This window comes from Mesitornis unicolor, unplaced genomic scaffold, assembly GCF_000695765.1.
Source record: "Mesitornis unicolor isolate BGI_N332 unplaced genomic scaffold, ASM69576v1 scaffold12269, whole genome shotgun sequence".
Classification (NCBI taxonomy): domain Eukaryota; kingdom Metazoa; phylum Chordata; class Aves; order Mesitornithiformes; family Mesitornithidae; genus Mesitornis; species Mesitornis unicolor.
The window spans coordinates 281-15,206 of record NW_010208129.1 but is presented as its reverse complement, the minus strand read 5'-3'; the positions used below and the strand labels follow the sequence as shown (position 1 = coordinate 15,206).

At 43.2% G+C, this 14,926-nt stretch overlaps 1 protein-coding gene across 1 annotated transcript in view; it reads right to left on the bottom strand.

The window, feature by feature from the left end:
• The window catches only part of LOC104546882 (CUGBP Elav-like family member 4), a gene marked incomplete at its 5' end in the record, with an annotated part of 65,767 nt that extends 54,847 nt beyond the window's left edge, over positions 1 to 10,920 (bottom strand). Inside the window, one exon of the mRNA XM_010192387.1 lies at positions 10,771 to 10,920. Within this exon, the coding sequence (XP_010190689.1) occupies positions 10,771 to 10,920 (150 nt within the window). The remainder of the gene's footprint in view (positions 1 to 10,770) is intronic.
• Between the last annotated feature and the right edge of the window lie 4,006 nt (positions 10,921 to 14,926).

The following is a 14,926-nucleotide window of genomic DNA, read 5'->3' as shown; positions in this document are numbered from 1 at the left end:
AGGAAATCCAGTGCTGTTGACCTATCCAAGGACAGACTGATTGTATGGCAAAGTGTGGGGGAAGCTGGCAAATGTGAGTGTTACAGGACCCAAGGAATTGGGACAAAGTGTTTTCTTACAGATGCAAATACCAGCTTGAACATTAACTTCAAAGATCACCATTGACCATGATGGAAGCTTGCAAGATCTTGTGCTAATCTCCCAAAATACAAGGAGAAATGGTAAGAAGACCAAGCTTTGAGGGGATAAACCCAATTAGCTGTCTAAGGTTTGGAGGCTCTTGTTCATTATGGGCATTGCTGTATCACAAGGACTTTGAGGGTGGAGTAGTCACAGGAATAAAGAATTTGGATTTCAGTCTTAGGTTGGAATTTGGCTGATTTCCTATCTGACTTTTGGCAGGTCCCTCAATATGTGTGTATATGAAATGAGAAAGCACTGCCCTACTGTTAAGATTTTCACCCCTTAAAAACCAGTGTGAGAATAGTACATTAAAACCTGTGGGGGATCAGTGTAAAACATAGTAGAGATGTAAAGCAATATTTTTAAAGAATCAATGATTTGGTAAACTGGAGAAAATGCTGGGGAAACATAAAAACTGTTTCCACTTACTCCTGCTGTCTTGAAGAAGGAAGCAGCTAAAGTCTATTCTTTTTAACCTCTGCTCAAAACTCTTATCCTCTAAAAACAAAATGCTGATCACATTGCTCCAGAAGAAAACTGAATGGCTAAGGAAGATTGAGTGATACACCAGTTCCCACACTCCTTTGGGAGAATGGTTCATAATAACCGGGATGCCCCAAAATGACCAAGCCCTGTCAGGTAGAAGATATCTCCTGAGGAAGGTGAGGGGACATGTAGTAAAGGGAGCAAATCTTTGTAAGACAACTGTGGTTTTGCGGTCTGCACTAAAGAAGATGATCTACTGTGTCTGCCCTAAGGGCAGCTGCCCTCCTTTACTACACTTAAGCTAGAGGAAGAAATTGTCGCCACTGCTCAGGAGATAGACTCACAGCATTTCCTTCCTCTCCAGCTGAGCCTGGACTCAGGTATGCTTGTTGTCTCTCTGACATGCTGACGATTAGCAATGACCACCTCTTTGTTGATAAGGGAGAAGTCATTGAGCAGCGCCTGTCTGACTGTGGTCCTTTCCTTTACTTCTCGCCTTATCTGGACACACTTGGGAGCCGCCCCCCTCCCAGCTGTAGCTGGGTTTATGTCCTGAACAGGACCATCTGCTTCATTGCAGAGCTGCTCTCCTTATCCCATCTGTAGATATCTCGGCTGCCTTTGGAGCCATGCTCTGCCTATTGTAACTAAGCCATCCTGCTTAGGAAACATATACTAAAAATCATAGTTCACCTTTAAGATTAAATATGAAAACTGGACAAAAGCTTTATTTAAAGGGTTTGGGACAACTGCCCTTTAAATGCAGACTTTTTCCCTCCCACACAAAGCTTTTACAGTTCATTATTTTTCTGAGTCTTAATGACTTGTCAGCAAGGGTAGTATCTAACCAAGTGTTTCTTTCTCAGGAGGACCAGGAGGCTGCCTGGTGTCTCAGATCATGCAGGTAATTTCCTCCTGGCTCACAGCACATGCAAGCCAGCAGGAAGACTCTCCCCTGGTTTCAATCAGCTTTGCTTCAAGCTGGGAATCATTTACTCATAGGTAAAGAAGGTGTAAGATGACTGGTCTAACCCACAGGACTGTAACACTGACCCAGCCATCCCTGGATGCTCTTGAAAAGGGGACAGTCAAAAGCATCACTGGGCTGTAAGATGAGACAAAATGGGGAGGCGGCAATCCCTGGCTTGGGGCTCTGTGTTATATTTGTAGTTTCACACTTTACCTTGGCTGTTTGGTCAGTCACCACATGCAGGAATTTAACTTAGTAGGTCTTAAAAACAAAAAATGAAGACTTCAGCTCACTGAAGAACTCTTCTTCCTTAGCTCAAAGAGTGTGTTTACTCAGCAAATGAAGATGTAAATTCAGTGCAGTGGATGTGCCCATACTGATCAACATGGGTTATGGAGATACAGGGACACAGACTCCAGGGCTGGCTGGGTCCTCCGGCACGGAGCCAAGGTACCATGGAGGCAGCCGTGAGCATATCTTCATGCTGCTTCTAACTCTCCCAGAGGAATTAGAACTAGCAAAGGACATAACTGCCTGTGCTCCCAGCTGTAGTGTGCATGAAGCCAACAGCTGGTATCGATCCAGAAATCCCAAGGCACAGATTAGACATTTGAGGAGCCTGTGGCCATGTTGTGTTCAGTAAAGTCACAGCCCTCCTACATACTAATGACCTATGAGAAGTTCAGCAAGGGCTCAGATGTATGAGAGGCTCGCAACCCAGAGCCAACCTGCTCCAGGGGTTATGTGTGACTGTAGTCTAGAGCACATCACATGCTAAAATTCAAAATGATGGAGAGACATGGATAACTTCTGTGTTTCAGCACAAGGAGACCATGAGGGAAGGTTGCTTTATTCCTCCATAAGATACACATAACTTAATAGGGTGTGCACAAAAAGAACCTTAAGTGGGCTCTTAGACCAGAACTAGCATGTCTATAAATAGCAGCATCATCAAAAGTCCTTAGATGTGCTGGTGACTGACTGTGCAAATGTGCCCATAGATAACACTTGAAATAGATTTCCTTGTGGCCAGACTCATAAAGAACTTACACCCAGCATACAGACATTTAACAGATTAAACATGATGTGATCTACACACTGAGGATCAACTGGTGAAGCGAAAGAAGCAGAGAGGCTCCTGAGAGGCCAGAGGACTACTGTCAATCATGTCAGCCCCACTAAAGTCCATGTATCCTTGCTGCTTTACAGAAGCTGAGGATCTGGACTTGCCAGGGCAAGCTAAAGGTGTACTGTGATAGTAATAGTAACTTCATTTGGCAGCTCAGGGCAAGAGCCTTACCCCTGGACATTGCCTCTATATTAATTTGATAATTTCCATATCTTCAGGGGAAAAATTCTGCTCAGATACAATTGTCTCTTTGCAAGACGATCCTGGCCAAGATGCCACAAGGTGACCATGGCAGATAACCTTCCATAAACCTGGAGACATAAAACAAGCCAATGACCTACTATGTGGCCATAAATATAAATTTAACGAAGGCAGCACTTATTCATTAGGCAGAAGTCAAGAAATGACTCCCAGGTCCTTCAAAGAAAGTAGATTCGTTAATGTCACTTTCCCAATCCTCTTCCTGATGCCAAAAACGAAGGATGATTTCCCAAGTCAGCATGAAACACCAGTGCTTAAAAATTAACACCAGGAAGCCTTCTTATGCTGATATATCTGTGGACTGAAATCCAGCTTTTTAAAGGGGCATTCAGTGTGTTAGGGCTTGACATTTAGCTTTTGTCAGAGAATGAAAGGGTTGGGGTGGCAGAATGAAGCATATAGGTAAAAATAAATAAAATCAGTGTAAATGATGGTCTATAAAGAAGCCTTCCTGAGACGCCAGTAACCCAGCTATAGTGTCTGGCCGAGACTATTATATGGGTGCCTCAGGTGAAAATGGTTTTTGGGGACATAGGGCTGGAGTCTGCTGTGATAGTCAGGGGTGTAAATCAGGAGGAGCTGCACTGAAGCCAGTGGAGGTGGTGAGGAAAAAGGATGACGGTTACCTCCTAAGCCATCAAAAGGGGACCATCCACTCCCCTCAGCGGGGTGTGGGACAGTGTCTGTGTCCCAGCTTGGATAAGAGAAAGCCAAGGAAATCTGCTTTCAAATCAGAGGGGCTCAGTGCTAATGAGAGACTAAAGCAAGGTCTGCCACATTTTTGGCCCCTAAGACACCTTGGGATTTCAGTTTGGTGGAAGGAGTCCTTACACCTATATAACGTCCTCTTCACCCCCTGCCTCTGATATCCTATGTATTTTCTAAGAGACATGCTTTACTCCATCTATTTAACTTTATTTTGCAGGTCTGCTCCCTGCACAGGTCTACAAAAATGTGTTATCACCCAGACCCACAGCTTTGTGCTTTGCCCCATCTACTCATTCCTCTGGCTGTCCTGAAGGTATTTTATACCTCTCCCAGGAGCCACAGCTTGGCCACTGTCACCTCTGGGAGAGTGGCTGGGGAGGAGAACAATCAAAGAGGGACAGTGCTGTTCAGATGATGGGGGAGAAATAAAATAATGACAGCAAAAAAAAAATAATTCATGTGAAGACTAGGATTAAAATAAATAAATAAATAAATAACTGAGTGGGAGGGCTCTGTTCACCTTCTCCTTAAATCCAATTTAAATCACTCTCTACAGCCCTAATCTATATCCATAATTATATCATTTCATACAACAAGCTTGTGAGAGGTCTTAAGAAATTTATGTAGATTAAAATTCATGGGTGCCATAGTACAGATTCCATATTATTAAGATTGATTAGGACAGCTGATGCTGTGATTAAAGAAGCCAGCGTTTACTGTTGTTATTAATTAGGTATTCAGACACAACAATAACTACAATAACAGAAAGAATGTGCTGATCCTGCAGAAAACAGAGACTGATCCTGTGTTTTATAGTCTTGTTTCACCGATTAGGGGCTGGACACCACTCAGTAAGACATATTGTTCCTCTGCCCCTTCCACAACATGCCAAAGAAGCCAAAAAAACCAGGGTGTTTGTACCCTCTTCTCCATCCTGTTGGTTGGAAAAGCCCTTTTGGTAGCATCCCCAGGTATCGTAGATGCTTGTCTGGGACAACATACGGCCCTACTATGAAATTCATATAGTTCATCACTGGAAATCAGGATTATCTTTATTATTTTCTTAACGGACCCAACTCCAAGCCCTGTCCCTAATCAGGCCCCTGCTGAGATGGAAATATGTGATGGGAGTTGTGTCTGGCAATGAAGATCTTCCAGTGGACAAAGCAAGAAAGACACAGAAGACTCAGAAACACAGGAGAGGTGAAAGTGGCCAAGGTGACACACTGATATAACACCAGAGTCAGGACCAGACTTCCCTCCCTTTCCTAAAGCCAGAAACATATGAATCAGGGTCAGATGTTAAAAGCTATTAAGGCACCAAACTCTATATTTTTGGGGAGCTTAGTTTAAGTCACCTTTGAAAATAAAGCTCAAGGTCTTAACTCAGTTAGGTGTCTCTGAAAACACCAGCACAGAGCCTGATTTCTATTTACACCTTCTTCCAGATTAGAGGAGAAAACACTTTGGCTCTGGAAAGGCTCCCACAACTGCCTTAAACAACCTCATTCATTACAGCTGCAGCATGATTGTTGGAAGTACACAGCATCATTAAAGTAGCTTAGACTACAATTGAAGATGGCAACTTGTTATTATATTTTTAATGAGTGCATTCCTTCACTTATTTATTTTACCAGTAAAGCGTGGTTTATGGCACGTGGCAGATTGTTACAAATGGGTCAAATAAATGCTTCCTAGTCATAATGATGCTTCAGGTGCTCACTGCTGCAGTTTTGGAACTGCTGATACAAAATATGAACGCGAAAGCTCTCACCCAGAGATTTAGGGTGGACAAACACAACACAGCCAAAGATTTCCTGTAGTAAGTAACAGCCTTGGGGCTGCTGAGCTAGGAACATTTCTAGGGCATGGTGTATGTCTGGACTAAACTCTATGGGGCTTGTCTATCCCTAACTTTCTACAGATGCAGTTTCTACTTTTTCTGTCCTCCTGAATCACCTCCCCTCTAAATTCCTCTTGTCTGACATTTTTCAAGACTGAAAAGTCAGGGTGGACACCGGAGTAGGGGAAGTCAGTCCCTTTCTTTCTCTGCATAAGTGAAGCCCTGATCTTGGCCAATGCCACTGGATGGTGTCTGTCGTGATCAGGACCCATCCTGGACTGACTGGTCCAGAGCAGCAGCCTGCCCATCACCAGCACTGCTGACTAACTGACAAGCTAATAGATAAGGCTGTCATATTAGCATGCCAGCAACTCCTCCCCTGCAAAATTAGCTTGGGTAATGATAATAATTACAGATGGAGTTTGAATCCTGTCTCTGCTGGCAATGGGTGAAATTGGTTACTGCTTGATAGCTCTTTGTTGAGCCAGGGAAAATGAATTGATGGTCTCGGTTCAGTTCCTAAGACATGAGTTTCTACAGCACAGGAATTCACCCGTGGGGGACACCTTTACTGCCAATCTCAACGGTGGCTTGGCAACACGTGGGCGTAAAGGCTTGGCTGCCCATTCGTACTGACATCAAGTCCTCACTGGAGAGGGCTGCGCCCCAAACAGGGTATGAAAGTGGAGCTTGCTGTCTTGCTAGGCCAGACATACTCACAGTGTAGGCAAAGGGAAGTAGGGGGATCTCTGCCATATCTGCAGAGAGGAGAGACAGAGCCAGTCTTGGCAGCGGTGGGCAGTCAGAACCACTGCATCGCTGAGAACAGCAGATGAGGCGGCATGTTTATAATGTATTATGAGCAACTGAGGGTACTTTGCTTTTGTTTTCCTCAGCAGTCTGAGCCCCGACCAAGTGCACTGAAGAACTCAACATCCTGGAAAGCATTTCCTGTCTGAGGCTTCACAAAGGTACTGTACCACTGGGCTCACCCCTGGCTCTGGTCAAGCTGGACACCCCCTGGCCCAGGAGGATTAATTTTTTGTCTGGGAGCTATTGGAGGCTTTGGGGTGTACTTCCTCTTCTTCTGGGGGAGAACACTACAGTCGTCCTCACTCCTTTCTGGGGGCTCTGCTCTGTGCCTCTTCCCAGTCCCCTCATTTTACTGATCCTTTGATAAGCAATCCCTCCTCTCTCATTTGCTGCCCTTTGCTCTCCTCATTTTCTCATCACTCCCTCCCTTTCTCTCTCCAAGTAGGCTTTATTTTTGGAGCAAGCATTTTATCTAGTTCTTCACAAAGCAGTTCAGTATGAGGAGGACCTGTTACCAGAGAGCAGAGGGCTGATGGCGTGAGGCAAAGCAGAAACTGATGCAGATGGTCTCCACTGTTATTGTACATCTCACACTGCTACAAGAGAGACACTGGGCTCTGGGTGGCTAAGGAGCTTTGGCAGAAGAGCACAATCCCTGTTACCATGGCTAATGTGGAAATGGCAAATGCTCTTGCGCTGCTGCAAAGTGACTCACAAGATCATGGCACAACAGATTATGCTCTTTGTCCCCACTACGTGTTGTGACACATTGCCATGCTCAATAGCTCTGCAAGCCAAAAGACGAAAGGGCAGACATTATATATATATATATATTATAGTACACAGAAAGGCCAGATGTCCAAAGGGGCTCAGGCTAGTGGAATGGGAAACATTTACTCCCATGTAATTTTGTACATGTCAAAAAGCACACTGTGAGGTGTTATGTCCTGGCTGAGCTTGAAGAAGGTGAGAGCAAGGCTTGCAAAGAGTATGTCTGCAAGGAACGGTTTTCTGGTGCTACTGCATGGATCTATAGCCTGGTCAAAGGTACAGAAAAAGCAAATTCCAGCACGTACTGGGGCTGTGATTAAAGACGTGGTGAGTAGGTTCGTGCAGAGTACTCATGCCTTTGCCCCAAAGCCATGGATGGTTCAGTATCCTGACTCAAATGATACTGTGTGTGTCACTGCTCCAGATGACGGGAATCTTACGAAAAGATCACAGGGGAAGACAGAAAAATAAAAGTGCAAAACTGTGAAGTAAATACAATTACATGATATGGAACTGCTTTTATAGTGCAAAGAATGTGGAGTTCTCCAGTTCTTTCGATGCAGCATCAAGAATGTTATAGCCAGACACAAAGGTTGTTGTGTAGAAAAACTGCACAATTAATGGGATTTATTTGGGTCTGAATGATGTGGATGCTATCCCTCTACAGATTTTGATTGTCCTGTTTTGCTATTTTCAGGGAACAAAGAACATTCTGCTACAGGATATCATGGTGTGAACCCACATTTGAGTTTTTTGTGGAGTATGAGAGAGTATCTGAGAGCAAAATTCAGGCTTTAGGCACTATATGGGAGTCATAACCATAGCAAAACTATGGTTTTATACATAATACTGCAGCATTCTTGGCCACTTTCAGAATGAGAGATATACCATAAAGAAAGTTGTTTGGAAGATGCTGACTTCAGATGGTGACTGACATGTTCTTTTTTTTCTATAATGTTAGTGCAATCGCATGCTTAGCTTTAATATTTTATTTCTGCTATTGCATTTAGAAAAGCATACATGCAGAACCACAGGGCTGTGCCAGTAACAGATGCTGCAGAGGAAAGTGCAAAAAATCCCATAATGAACAATGATGGAATAAGCTGCCCAGTGATGAAAATTTCTTTCTAACCCCAAGCAATTAGTGGCTGGCTTGCATCATAAAACATGAAGGTTTGTGTCCTTTCTACATTTTTATCCAGTCTAATGTGACTGTGGATGTTCTCATTACCCATATAAATATCTAATCCTTTTTTTTAATGCTGCTAAGCTCCAGGCCTCAATAATGTGGCAAGGAGTAAAGCTTTGGAAAGTGCATAAATGCTTATGAGAAGGAAGAGAACAGGACACAGCAAATACACAATGTGTCCTACACTCATTCTCATATAAAGGAACTTGCTTTCAGGGTTTCGTTGCTAGTGAGGATAGGCAGAGGTAAAATGAGAGGTGAAGCTTTGGCTTGCCACTGTTCCCATTACACTTCTGCTGTGACTTACATTGTCACTAAATTATGGGGAGCTGAACACTGAGAAAGATCAATGCATTGCTGAGGGTACACTCAGATAAATCCAAACTTTACACACAGCGAACTATTTGGATAACAGCTTTACCCACAGAAAGGAGCCCCTCTGCCTGCAGTAGAGTGGAGCGAGGATGACTGTCACCTTTTGGTGTGTTGGGCTGTTGGTGCTTGCGCAGGGACTTACTATGAACTCTGAGCAAGTGTCTCCAAGCCTCAGAGAGAATCAGATTAAGGCCACTGACTTTTATATAACCATGGATGAAATACCTAACTGGAAGCTTTTGTTAATTATGGGAGTATTTGGAGATAGTAACAAAAACTCGAGCCATGAAGATTCATCTAGAAAGATCATCTTTTCTCTGATATCTGCAGTAATGGATCATGGAAGATTAGCCAAAAGGAGCTAGATAAACCAGAAAAAAAGGATGGACATAGAAATAGATGAATAAACAGAGAGATGATAGACTGGCACACAGATAGATACTTAGATGGAGAGTCGAACAGATGGCTATATTTATATAACCTTAAAGACAGGGTGCTATATTGCTGCTGCAGCTCAGTTCACTGAGCACACTAAGGGCTCCCTCCAGCCTCCTGATGCCTCTGTAAGCCTCCAAGAGCTCACTATCCCTCTAAGCTGCTACAAACACTTACATGCATACCTAACTTTTAGCATAGTAAGCTTCTTGATTTCAATTCTGATTAAAGTTGAACCCATGGCTAAATGTTTAAAAGGTGGGAAAGTGGGAACTGAAATTTTTTTTTTCAATACTCTTGACATTTTTGCTCCTTGCTACATTTACAGTTGTTTTTTTTTTTCAGTGACATTGTCTAAGCAGTAACTAGGTAAGACTTTTGTATTTCTGTGTTAGGTGATATTTTTCCTTGTAGCTCATGAAGTCCCCTGTGATGTTGAATATTCTGAGTTTTCAGGACTGGCTGAGATTGAAAGAATTTTTTTCTTACGAGTTTTATGGGTTTTTGGCTGGAGCATCTGACTCAATGTTTGATTTCCTAACAGTCTAGATCAATCTATGAGTGCCCCGGGTAAAATACTCCTTTGCCAGCTGGTGACTAGGATCAATTAGTAACATTTACTTAAATTTTTATTGTTATTATTGTTATTATTAGTGTGTGTACAGCAATGGTGAGGAATGTCTTCCTAGCAGAAGTACAGCTTGTAGGAGAGAGCTGCCTCAATTCCTGAGGATACTGAAAAAATGTAGCTGCACATTAAGGACTTGCAAACTCCTGAGTTCTTGGTGAAACACAGCCTCAGAGTGTCCATGTGTTTGTAACTAAAGGTATAGAGGTATTTATGCATCTTTCAGCTTCATTCATTCATTCCTGACTGCTAGGGCTTGCAAAATTACTCTTTTGGTACTGGCATCTTTTGAGCTAGTCACAGTCTACGAATCCCAGTAGCAGTTCTCTGGTGGTGAACTTCAAAAGGCTGAAGCTGAGCCCATTCTGTGGCTATATTAAAGGACCTTCAGTTTCCAGGCCTGGTAAGGCATCAGGATTTGGATGCAGTGAGTATTTCAGAGACCAGCACACCCTGCCTGCACACATGGTCTGAGACAGGTAGCAGTTTGGGTCAGCAGCCATGGGACTCTCTGGACTTGTCCTCCCAGAGCCACCTGGCTGAAAGTGAATCCCAGCAGGAGATGCCAATGGTGGGCACTAGAAGAAGCAAACAGGCTTAGCACAGTTCCTTCAAGACTAGCCTGGAGCATGACCCTTGGGACTACCACTAGGAGATCTGCCAGCACAAACTGGTCTGGCCTCAGATAAAATTTTAACTAAAGCAAAGCATTCAGTGTGTCCTGATTGCATTCACCAGACAAATCATGCAGCAGATGAGCACTCAATTCTTCAGCAAAAAAAATTTCCATTTCCAACATGCCCTTGATTTCTATCATCCAGATTTAAGTGCTTAACAACTGCACCGATGCTAGAGTGAACCTTGATGGTGTGGGGTATAACCATTCTGAGGTGGCTCATGCTGGACAAAGTCCATGAAGATACATAGTCTTCCTAAGACTGAAGGAGCAGGCTGTGGGCACGGCATTGGTCTGGCTTACCTGGGTAAGGGTGGATGCCATTAGCAAACACGGCTTCTGCGGCGGGCTGCCCATTAGCCTGCGGCGGGAGGCCAGTGAAACCATTCACCCCAATGGGAGATGGGATGCTAGGCACAGCTGGTGCAGTTATACCAGGAGGCGTGCTTCCACCTGCAAGCAGGGAGGACACAAAATCAGAGCTGGTGAGTACTAGAAACAACTACACAGAGAAAACTACCAACACAACGGCTGTGACCACCACACAGAAGTTTTCTGATAACCCAAGAAATGAAAAATCTCCCAAGTTGTCATGCAAAGAAAGGAACTGCTTTCCATTGCTCTTCTATTTGGAATGGATTTAAGAAAGGTTTACAAAACTTTCTTCAATAGAATGAAGCTTTTGCTGGGTGATCATGGTCTCTAAACTGGATCCATGGTTAACACCAAGCAATAGAAGACTATAGAAATTTCACCCTTCCTCCTCAACTGTTTCCCTGGAGTGTTACCTCTTTAAATTGCTTTTAAACAGATATTTCTTTCCTAGATGTAATTTAGCACCAGAAGCAAATTCTCAGTCCCACCTTTCTAACCAGTTCCTCTCAACTTTGGAGATGTCAGCTTAGTGGGTGTACCAATTTTCAGGACTATGTCTGCACTCTTTCATGAAAACATTTCATGTACAACTCATTCTGAACTTTCTCAGCCCCAGAGAACCTTAAAAGGTTTGGCAACTTGATTTGTAGCCTAAAGGCAGCCAGTGATACCTTTTTTTAAACGTCACTGTTTGGACCAAACTTGATTTTCTAGAGTTTTAGCAGAGATCTCCCACTTAACAGGGGCAAAATTTGGGCTAGAGTTGTTTTTTTTCATGAAATCATACTCCTCTGCTTCTTCCCAGATGCATCCTGTAGTGCTATTTCAGAAGAACAGTTTAGTTTGTATGCTTTGGGTGGGATCCCATCACCCACTGGTAGAGCATTCTGAAATTTCTGAAGGGAGAATTAAATTCCTCATTGCCTTCTCCTATGTATGTTTATAATGACTGGGCAGTCTGTGCTTCTTGCAACATATTCAGGATGCTTTGGGGGGCCAAAAATGAATTTTCCGCAAGCATGAAAGCAGTTTTTTATCTTGCCAGCTGTGGATGGGAAGTTAAAGTATCTTATCTTCAGCAGTATCTTTCTGTGTCAGGGTATGCTACTGATTGAAAGCACCATTTTTGCAGTGACCTCTTTTTTTAAAGCAATTGTAGAAATTTTCTTCACCACAGCAGCATTCCATGACGGGTTAGTCCAATAACACACTTTAACAACTGCTTAAATCTGTGTTGGTGCTTTAAGGAAGTCAGTACAAATACATGAAATGTTTTAATATCTTATGATTGGAGTAGCCCAAAAACCAGGCAATATTTTAGCTCTTTTCTTACACCCTGAGCAGGAAAGCTGCTGCTTCTCTTTTGCTTATTTAAATAGGTGTTGGCCTTTAAAAATGTCCTCTGTGGAGGTACAGGGAGCCAGTGGTGGCAACTGGAGTCCAAAGGCAATGCTCTCAGCATATGCCATCAGCTTGCAAATCACAAAGGCTAGTTAAAATTTCAGTTGCTTTTCTGGATCTCTCCTTTATTTGCATAGACAATGTAAGTAATTTTTTCTAAAACTGCAGCGAGGGATTTGTGCTTGCTGTTTTGTGCATGTCTAAGGAGTTTAGGCATATTCATTGCAATTCTTTAATTTTCTTCCCCCCTGGAGAGGTCAGATCTGTAGCTGGATCAAAACTGGCATAATGCCACCACAGAGAACAAATGGGCGTTGTGGATTTCATCCCCAGTTTGAGATCTCTTGCTGCAGCTACTCCAGTTACAGATTTACAGCATTGAGGGAAGGAGAAAAGAAGGAAGGAATCCTAGATGAAATTTAATTTCTAGCCCTCCTGAGCAGTTAACAGAGCGGCAGACCCACTGCAGACCAACTTTTCACCCTGATTGTACCAATGATGGGAGAAGTGCAAAACTTGAACTGAACTTTCAGAGATGTCAGTTTAATTGCCTTGCAATTACAGTCTGTCATGTAAGATAAACTTGACTCTTGATGGGGAACCATCAAAATGCCAGCAGACAGGATAAAGTTTTTATGGTCTGGGTTGCCCGCTGGGAATGGCTACTGCCCTCCATTGACTGAAGGCAAGCCAGGGAACTAGTTTAAACCATATGTCTAACTTTAGTATGGTCAAAGCCAGGTGAGATGGATCCTGTCTCTAGTCTGTTAGATTTGCCTGGATCTCGAACTCTTTAACTTCCCAGGTCCCGTGGGAACTCATGAGCCTGAACGAATTCATGGCCATTGCCCAAGGAATCCGCTCACCTAGAGTCAGGATACACAGAAAACCAGTGAGATTAGAAGGCCTGAAGATACCAGCACAGAGGTACTGTGCTCAATCAATACCTCCAAAGCCTCTAGGACTTCTGGGTTACCAATGTCCTTTTTCTAGCACAATTTTTCTTTTGCTTAGCAGAGATCAAAATACTTTCCTTTTTTTTTTTTCAATGTTCCAAACACTTTTTCTAACGCCTGCTTTTCAGAGAACTTTGAAATGTTTCATTTTCATTCCAAGTCAGAACAAAGATATACTTCAATGACTGGAAATCCTGCTATGAAGCAGAATGATCATTTTCCATTTGGCTTTCTGAATGCTAACAAAAGCCAGCAGGAGAATTCATGTTAGGCTTCAGATATCTCCTGGCTACTCAGAAATTGCTGCTAGTGTTGTAGGCTTGCTTGCTCAGACGTTATGCGAAACATTTTCTATGCATCTTATCACAAGCTTTGTGAGTGTTGTAGTAATACAAGGAGTCATTTCAAAGTCTAAACATTTCACCCAAGGAATAATTGTCAATGGACATTTCCACAACCCTTTACAGAGGTTTTTCATGAAGGAAACTATCCATTCAAGGTAAATCTGCAATAATGCCAAAGTGCATAGGCTCTGTGATTGAAAATATCTCATAACAAGAGTGCAGAATCTGCCGCCATGAAAGAGATCAAGGGATCATCTAAAACAGCATCTTATTTTCAATAATGACTAGTCACGGGTGCTCTGAAAGCATGTATAAAACATGAGCTTTACTCTCCTGTATTCTGACAATAAGACATTAACAGACCTCAAAAGGCACCAGGCACATCAGAAGAGGAGCAGAGCCTACACTGAAGAAGGGCTGGGATATTTTTCATGTGCTAGATATCGTGGCAGGCACAGAATTTGGCTGTTGTAGTGGTATTTACACACCAATGTCACAGAATTCACTCATTCTCAATATTTATTTATATGCAAAAGAGCTTGTGCTCTTTTGTGGTGGGGCCATCACAAACCACCGGCTGGATTCAGCTTTCCAGGCCCTGAGAACATTTGAATTCCAGGCAGTCTTTGTTTGACTCTCTCTGCTCCCACCAACACAAAACAAATCTAGCTAATGCAAATATGATAATCTTTCCAGCAGTGGGTTTAAAGGGTGCACATATAATTAAGCCACTTTTCTATTTGGATTTGCAGTAGCTCCATCGACTTGTTGTTTATACATTTATCGTTGTGTAAACATATATTTCGAAATGTGTGGTGCAAGATTTTTGCATCAAGCGCTTTTCCTTGGCTTTCCATAAATTCGTGTGGAATGAGATCTGTCTTTCTTTCTCTTCCCTTTTTTTCCTCCTTATGTTCTGATAGCAAGCAAAGGAAAAGTTATGTATCTGATCCAGTCGCTGCTGACATTGTTCCCAGCTACAGATTGCAGAAAGATGCTAAGCTGTGTGTGAGCCGGAGGTTTTCTTTGGCAGACAGGTTAGAAGAACTCAGTTCATTGGGCACAGCCCCCAAGCCTGCACTGCTCCGGTGCCTTATCTCCCTGCCATCCAGTTGTACTCAGTCACGAGCCATCTTTCCCAACTGCTTTGCCAGACAGCCCTTTCCTGTTTCAGGGATGGTGCAGACCTCTCTTTGTTCAGCAATGAAGCTGTCCTTTTCCTCTCTTACTGCTCTGCTCTGGAGTCCTGGATCCCGCTCTGCCCAGTGCTGCCTGCACCACGGCTGGCTCAGGCACTGCTCACCCCTCCCATGTCTCTCCCCAAACCTTTGTCAAGCTGGTACCCTCCAGGCCAGCTTGATGCTTTGTTATGCCATGTCTTTC